This window comes from Protomyctophum bolini (assembly GCF_963924005.1).
Source record: "Protomyctophum bolini genome assembly, chromosome: 8".
In the NCBI taxonomy this organism is placed as follows: Eukaryota; Metazoa; Chordata; class Actinopteri; order Myctophiformes; family Myctophidae; genus Protomyctophum; species Protomyctophum bolini.
The window spans coordinates 15522150-15531285 of NC_137869.1; the positions used below are offsets into that span (position 1 = coordinate 15522150).

Here is a 9136-nt window from a genome sequence, read left to right on the forward strand (position 1 = left end):
AATGTAACCAAGCAAGCAAGGTAAAAAAGATCATTTTCCCTTCAATATGGCGTTTACAAAACAAACATTGAACTAAAGACAAACATTAAACCTGTATATGGTTTCACAAGAGTGAAACAAGAAAGAAAGCAGAACAAGGAACACTGACAAATGATACTCTGGGAAATGCCCAGGTGAAAAAACTTGAATGTAAAAATGTACTGTTGGGCGGGCCGTTCATAATACAATTCAGGTATGAAGCTGCGTGCCGTATAAAAATCGGCCCAGGATGTGGCCGCACTTTGGACACAGCTGGCTTATAGAGTAATGTCTTACAGAAAACGGCGAGTTGAGAAAACAGACTTGAAGTTGAAAGGTTCACTTCTGTGGTCTTTCTCTAACATTACAGCGAGCTACATGTTTAAGTATTTACTTCATATTTACATTTCAGCTTCAGAGATTTCAGCTCTGACGTTTATTTCAGACATGCTCTAGTTTCTAGTATGTGAAGAGTCCTGTGCTATTATCTCATTTTGGATAGTTGCAGAGACAATTGGCCTCATTCACAAAAGCTTTCTTAATTTCTTCAGTACTAAAAATTGCGGTCGCACATATATGTCCATATATGGACTGGACATGCCTGATGTCAGCGCAGATTGGCCATATATGGACTGGGCATGCTTGATGTCAGTGTCATATCATTGGATCAGAGCATGTTTATTTTATAAGGCTGTGGGGCTGCAGTTAACCCAATGTTCATGTCGGACCCATTCATCATATCATTGGAACAGAGTGCGGTTATTTGTTGCTGCTGTTAACAGAATGTTGCGGCTTCGCTGCAAGACCAAAAACGGGACTCAGATAATGCAGGGCTTGACCCACCAGTCCCGTGTTCAGGAACTGAAGAGTAAGGTGGAGGAACTCACTGGCATCCCCTGTAATGTGCAGAAGATCATGGTCGGTTACCCTCCATCCAGCCTTGACCTCCGGAATGGAGACGCCCACCTCAAGGATTATCCCATCAAATCTGGAGACACACTCATCGTTGAGGAAGACGATAACAAAGCAAAGCCTCGGGACAGTTCTCCTTTGACCAAGGCCCCGCAGCTAGAAGCTGTCCCAGTACTGACACGCCGCGTGGTTCCCGCTGACAACTCTTGCCTCTTCACCAGTATCAACTACGTGGCTGAGGGCGGCGTCTATGACCCGGCATGCGCCCCCGGGATGCGAGGCGTCATCGCCCGGATCGTCTCCAGTGACCTGGCAGTGTACTCTGAGGCGGTGCTCGGGAAGAACAATGCTGAATACTGCTCCTGGATCCAACGTAACGACACGTGGGGCGGCGCCATCGAGGTGTCCATCCTGTCCAAGTACTACCGCTGTGAGATCTGTGTGGTGGACACGCAGACGGTGCGTGTGGACCGCTTCGGCGAGAACGCCGGCTACCTCAAGCGCGTGCTTCTCATCTACGATGGCATCCATTATGACCCGCTGCAGAAAGAGATCCTCGGTTCGGATGTCCCGCCCCAGACCATCTTCTCCACCGTGGACGACGTGATCTTGGCCCTGGCCCTGGAGCTTGCGGATAAGGCACAGAGCAAGCGGCAGTTCACGGACGTCAACCGTTTTGCACTGCGCTGCCTGGTGTGCCAGACGGGCCTGGTGGGGCAGAAAGAGGCACGGGACCACGCCAAAGAAACAGGCCACACCAACTTTGGAGAGGTGTGAACTAAACAAGTTATTTCTTGTATCAAGGCCCACAAGTCTCCCATGTATCATGGCAACTTGGTCCATCGCTCTTAGTTGGTGTCTGTCTGCTGCTGTTAGTCATGGGGTCACTAAATGGTTAGTTTGCTGTAATTTGTTTCAACCTTTTTTCATGTGTTCTCAGACTTTATTGATTTTCTTATGAAGATGATTGCCAAACAAGCATTACTTTTATCATCGGTATTAACTTCCTAGGCTAAAAGAAAGCTGAGATGAGAGAAGTCACACTTGTGTGAAGTGAGCGCTGCCTTTGATGATTTGATCTGCTGCACCCATTATCACACTACATGACATCATAGTAATTTATTTTTTTATTCATCATAGTAATTTATTATTTTGGCATTTACTTGACTTGGCCCAATAAGTTTATACGGAATACGGAGTTCCGTAAAAAGTCCATAGACTTCTATGCCACATGATGTCACAGGGGCACACACAAAGCCACACGTTTCTCAAAACCATACTGTTTTGGGCCCCCTTTAACAGACACAATTCTAGAACTGATGAAGCAAATTGTAAATGTGGCCATTGTGGGTGGAACTTATTCTCATTAAGATAACGTTCAGCTCTTGTTGGGTGCAACAAGCAAGCAGACCACAGAGCAATTGTCTTTTTTATATTGTGGGCACAAAACAAACATTTCAGCCATCACACTGATTATTATCTAAAGCAGCGGTTCCCAAACCTTTGGCCTCCTGACCTAGCTGACGCACCACAAGGGGTGCACACACCAGTTTGGGAACCACTGATCTTTATAAAGTCTGTCAATAGAGGGTATGCACATGCATAAAGTGAGTGTCAAAGTGACTTTAACATAATTTAATTCAAGTCAGATAGGACTTTTCTTTTTGGATGTATTGGCTGTCAAGACCAGACATTATGATGATGTCATGCACATACCTTCTATATAAAGTTGTAGTTGTGGTGGGCGTGTTTGTGGAAACACAGATATTCCCATATATGGACTGGACTCACGCCGATCAGCAAATACTGTATGACCATATCTGACGTCGGGACAAATCGGCAATTGTTAGGCAGCGGTTAAAATCAGCTCAAATCACCATTGAACGTTTTCTGTTGTGTGTGACGTCGAAACCAAAGCTTGATCGACGAGAGAGAGGCGGGCAAGTGAAGAAAGAGGGAGAACCTCATCACAGAGAGAGGGGAGAGAGCCTGTTTCTCCCAAGCAATAACCCGGGCCAACGCTGTGTACTGAAACCTGATCAATGATAACACCGGCCAAGCAATATACTCCATGCAAGTATAAAGTGCTAATGACAATGCTGATTCCAGTCGGGCGTCGGCACGAACACGCATCTCCTCTGGTGAATATATTCACTATGATGGAGGTAATAAACCCACATAGTTTAATTTGACACTATAGCCTGCCACGGTCTGTTGTTATAGAAACCCTCCCTTCAACACATGTCATGCTTAACGAGCCGTGCACAATGCGTGTTAACTGCCTACTATCTACCTCTATTGCTTGGTATCCGTGTGTGGCACAGAGGGCTGATGCTTAAGCGATTTTGATATTTTTTGGAGTCACCGAAATCAGTAGAGTTCACAGTAGAGTCCTTCCTGAGCGCATGAAGTTTCATGGCAATCTGTGCCCTTGATTTTAGGATGCAGTACTGTGTGCGCAATTGGAATTTGTGTTGACTGTGAACACAAAGAAAGCATAGAAAGAACGGAGGGAGAAGCTACGTAACATGAAGAGGTGGACAGATTGACAGACTGACCGATTTCGCCAATCTTGGAGCCCTGCCGCTAAAGCCTGCAGCTTTAGGCTGGGGATGTTAGGAGGTACTGGTTGCACCAGCTGAGCCAACCTCCAGGAGGTACAAACGCCTCTGAGTGACCATAAACATCCTGTCACAGGAAATGGCAGAAACTCCGTACTGTGACAAATTTGCTGCGGCATGTCAGAGGGAGGTCCAGGTGTTAAAATCACTGGTTCCAGTGCTGTACACTGTACAGCCCTTCAGAGCGAGCCACAGCGTTGCAGAATACACTACAACACTTTTGTCCTCTCGCACTTTCTCTGTTTCGTTAAGCCCTTCCAAAGAAACCGTTGTTGTTTGGTTGTTGTCTGCAGGCTCAATAATCTACTTTTTTTACCTGATAACGGTGGGCATGTCAACCGTTATTTGATTGACAGGTTGATGGTCCAATACTAACATTTGTCAGGACTGCACACTGTAATTAGACGACGATAGAAATCCACCAGTCTCGTCTACTTTCACTGTAACTAGTCAGAAACCCATGCAGAGTACCTGCTTGTATTTAGGTGAGCCGTGTGGTGTGATTTTATGCAACTAATACAATTATATGCATTTAATATACCCTAATAACCTTCAAATTCTTTAACTCGATTCCGCATTTCACAGATGTAAGCAATTGGAATTACAGTTGGTGCACACACACACGCTTGCCGTGCACACACACACTCACAGTCTCACACACGCATGCATATGGATTACAGGTTACACATTATACCACTACGTTGGAGCCAAGGCTAAAATAAATCTGGCTCTACTTGCTGTGTTTAATTTGTGAGTGTAATGTGACAACATCTCTCGATAGTAATGATCTGCGTTTACTGTGTGTTCACCGCTGCAGAAGGGAGCTGTGTTCGGGTGGCCAGCAGAACATGCAAAACGCACCGTAATGTTCATAGTTCGCTCTGCTGATGTTGAACCAAGACTCGGTTGAACGAGCAGAGCCACAAACACTGAACACACACAAACACACACACACGCTGCATGCATGCATGCATGCATGTATGCACAGGCAGAGACAGCTGCAGGGGCCTGTGGTTCATAGTGGCATTACTGTAGTGACTGAGTGACACTTTGAGGACCTGATGGGTAACAGAGCCCCCGGCTCCACATGGCCTTAGACATGCCTCTGACTGTCCCCACATCCACTTCAAACATATACTCACTTGACTCCTCCCTTAAACCTAATTTATGTCACACAGCGGTGTGACGCTCGCCCAAATCAATTATTGAATTGATTGATCGGTTTGATTTGAATTCATACTTTCTTTTTTAAATCCCTGAAAATCTATCGATTTTTCGGCAGTCGGCACAGCCGTGCAACGATGCATAAATGGAGCCCCTCACAACGCATCCCATCGATTTATACTTGGTTTCATGCTGGTGTCTGAAATGAGCAACTTGACAAGATCACATTGTGTCGCGTTGCAGCGCATTGTGAAGCTTGTAGATCTTAGATCCGTTATGTTCTGTGTATGATATGGCAAGCAGCCAAGTATATTAACCCCGTTTTTCTGAGAGCGTTCCCCGATATATATACAGTACCCTACTCTCCCTCTCTCCTCCCTTTGTCCCTCTACCACTCTACCTCTCCTCCCGCTTGTTGTTTTTTTGAGGCAGAGGGGGTGAAACAGATGATTTTTCACACTGTCAGAGCTCATTTAAATATTGCACGGGGAAATGAGGATATATAAAACAAAAGGGATATTAATATTTATTCTATTAGCTGAAGTGCTTAGGTCTGTGATTTCCGTGTGTGTGTGTGTGTGTGTGTGTGTGTGTGTGTGTGTGTGTGTGTGTGTGTGTGTGTGTGTGTGTGTGTGTGTGTGTGTGTGTGTGTGTGTGTGTGTGTGTGTGTGTGTGTGTGTGTGTGTGTGTGTGTGTATGTGTGTGTACATACTGTACATGCGCACATCTATTGTGCATGCAAGTGCACATGCTCATATTTGTGTGTGTGTGTGTGTGTGTGTGTGTGTGTGTGTGCACTGTGCTGCGAGGGTCTGGCTGCTCCGTGATGGATAGCAGGCAGTAATTATAGATGTGAAAAGTGCTGAGGATGGCACTCTGGGCCAGGCAGGCAGACAATCCAGCAGCTCAGGGGTTAAAGCCTGGCTCGTCGTCTCCATCTTCCTCCCCTCTCCTCCTCCTCCCCCAAACCCACCCCCCCCCCCCCCTTCCAACCTGGCTTTGTCTCACAGTCATTCTCCAGTGAACTGGCTCCTGCTGTGTCTCTTCCTTGTTATAACTTGCCAATTTGTCCCTGTGATTTCTTTGTGTTATATTGACTGATATACTTTTTCCCCCGTCTTTTCTTTTGTCTATTCTTGCATGTTTTTATTTCATTATTTCCCTCTGTCTCTTATCTCGTGGATTTTATCTTTTTCTTTCTTTTTTAAGTTTTCCTTGTCAGTATTCTGATAATCCTGTCTGGGAGGAGGTACTGGGCACCGGAGTAAACCTCACAGCAATCCTGAGTGTTCATTTAACTCTTGAGAGTGGGTCCAAGACTGAGCATCGTACAGTGTGGTCAGGTGTGACTCTGACCTTTGAACTCCATCAGGTGCTATAGTAATTTTTTGGCGGTGTAGGAGCATAGACGTGTTCCTCCATCATCCTCCATGCTAAGTTGGCCCGTAAAATGTTAATGTAACTGAATGTCTCTCTGCCATCTCTTCTCTCTCACTCTGTTTTATCTCTTTATATTATCTCTCGCTAGTCTGTATGCCCCCCCCTCCCTCTGTCTCCCGCTCCATCTCTCTGATGGTAAATGTGCTGACTCGTCCTGGTTTGGGCCCAGCAGAGAGCTTTCTAATAGGCCCCTGAGACGTCCCAGCATTCCTTAAATCAAGTGGAAAATTGTTAACTTGGTGTGGAATAAAGACGTCCTGTCCACTCTTTTATTCCCTCTTTTTACCCTCCCCATTTCCACTGACTCTCTTGCTACCTCCACCCCCCCCACCCACCCCATCTCCCCCCCTGCTCTCTCTCTCTCTCTCTCTCTCTCTCTCTCTCTCTCTCTCTCTCTCTTCTCGCTGTCTGTCTGTCTGGAGACCTTTTATGAAAATGAGGATGTATGGCACTGCAGGGAGGTAGCTCGTTATGTACGTTTCTTCACACGTGTGTGTGTGTGTGTGTGTGTGTGTGTGTGTGTGTGTGTGTGTGTGTGTGTGTGTGTGTGTGTGTGTGTGTGTGTGTGTGCGTGCGTGCGTGCACGCGGCTGCACTTCACATCAATCGGCTGCGCAGATTGGCCAAGCTATGTGTGACGTGCATGTTTGTGCATCTGTCATAGTACTGACGGCCACTAGCTGCTTTATGAACTATTATAAACTATACATTTATGTGTGAGCAGTACGCTACTGGGCCAAATGCAGGAAAGTAATTTCAGGCAGTTAATACCATCTTTATAAGGTATCAAATGTGTGATTCGTGCACAATGCATTTGAGTTGGTGTAATTCTATTTAAAAGAAATATACATTTTACATCTTTTAGCCCACTATCTTTGTTTTGTTTCTTAGTTTCTGTTACTGCTTGCATCTACACGTCTGCTGCTACAACGACTACATATCCCCTCTGGGATTAATTATCTGTTCTTATCTTGGTGGGTTGTCCGGTGACAGACGGGGTCAAGGCAGTTCAGTGCCCTAACGTCACTCACCAAATATAACGCGATATACATCATTCACAGCGGCGGTTTAATCATGTCACACTGTGGGTTTCATCTTTTTGTGGCCGTCTTTAAAAATGGCAGTACGATAACGATACGAGCCATTTGACGTGCGAACTGATCCCGGGCTGCCCTGGCCTCCAGGGTTCCAGGAACATGGGTGTGAGGGAATGAGAGATGGCTCTGATGGCAGCGGGATGGAGAGGGAATACAGACAAGGTGTGTAGGAGACGGGACTGTTGCCACAGTCAAGGCTGTGACAGGTTGGCCTGCAACACAGGTTGACCAATAGTCCATGCTGTTCCCAGAAACAAGATCTCTAGATCCCACATGCACGGACGCACGAGCACACACACACACAGTACACAAACCACACACACAGTACACACACCACACACACGTTTCCCCAATCCACACACTATTTCTGGATCAACCTGCTCCTACCCACCCCCAGTCCCACGCTCCTCACCCGCTCTATACATACACGCACACACATGCACGCACACACACACACACACGCACACGCGCACACACACACACACACACACACACACACACACACACACACACACACACAAACTTGTACACACATACGCATCGCACCCTGCACCCCATAGTGAGTATAATTAGCCCTTCTGACAGGTGGGAGGGATCGGATCTCGTGGAGAATGAAGCTACCAATTTACGCCCCTATTACACCGTCATACACAGGCATCTGAATGCTCACACACTCATGCACAATGCTCCTCAAAAATTAGACTAGCAATGACCCACTTACCCAAATCACCCGTTTCACGTTTAAGGACATTGTTGGCTATTAACATCGCTGAACGGATGGGGTTGTCTACACCTATGTGGCCTTAGAAGCCATACTGTACTGGTATTAATATAGTCATAAGTAAAGTAATATTACTCTTGTTCTCATATTTCTGTTGGCGACTGGAAGCTAATCCATCAAGATTAGATTTTTGTTGCTCTATAAACTCCTGCCTCGCTTTCTACAAGTGTGCTCTTTATAGATAAGTAAAAGGAGAAACAAAAGTTTAACCGTAGTTTGGATTCATCAGTGTAAAATAAATAAATACATTTAGAAAAAGACATTGGCTATTTGTCTAGTTTGCTGTTTGTGTCAATCAGTTTCACTTGCGCCAAATTAATTCACTTCTTTCAAATTGCTCAACATGAAAAGGCATGCCTGACTTTTTATAGTTTTGAAATTTGTTCTTAACTGTCTATGGACACTGTTTTACAAAAAGGGGATAAGATGTTAGCCAAAATGCCATGGACTGTGCATGGCATTGGCGTTGTTCTCCTGAGCCAAGCATGCGCCTGACTAGGTGCTGCAATCCTTTTTATACCTTGAGAAACGTGGGTGGGGATGATAAAGTCACACATTATATTTACCTTTTTAAGTCGTCATTTATACTTGAGTGTCACACACCGTAAATGGCAGACCTACAATGTGAGCGACTATTTAAGTTTATTTTTTACCAGCTGCAAAGCAGGCTGGTCTACAATCGTGGTAGTGGCAACTTATCATTTAATTGGCTGCCGTAGTCACCTATCTTCCTGATTGGCTGCCTCGTCTCTTAACAACCAGACACTTTTTTCCTCTAGCCGACCTCTCAGTCAATGGGATAGTATTGCATTGCAGCCAGCCACACACACCCACACTACATTTCATAGCACAATTCTGCAGATATAATAACGCAGCTGGGTAGTTAATTGATGTTAATCGATTCTTGTTTTTTGAACGACTAAGCATAGCCTCTATGGCGGGCGAAGCACTCGTTACGCAGTGAACCCCCCGCGCCTACCACCCTCCCAGTTCTTCTGCGTGTGTAGTGTCAACTCACGTGTGTCATACACACGTACTCACACACATGTGCGTGCACACGACACAGTTTTGGTATGGAATGAAAATAATATAATAATTAGGCCT

At 45.6% G+C, this 9136-nt stretch overlaps 2 protein-coding genes across 2 annotated transcripts in view; both read left to right on the top strand.

Annotated features, from left to right (window-relative positions):
• Nucleotides 1–9136, top strand: part of zc3h3 (zinc finger CCCH-type containing 3) — a 63577-nt gene that overhangs the window by 47956 nt on the left and 6485 nt on the right. The gene's annotated exons all lie outside the window — the stretch shown is intronic.
• On the top strand, nucleotides 802–1707 carry LOC308319724 (ubiquitin thioesterase OTU1-like; the record flags this gene model as incomplete). Its single annotated transcript, XM_080769890.1, has 1 exon — nucleotides 802–1707. The coding sequence occupies one exon, from the start codon at nucleotides 802–804 to the stop codon at nucleotides 1705–1707; it is 906 nt and encodes a 301-aa protein (XP_080626016.1).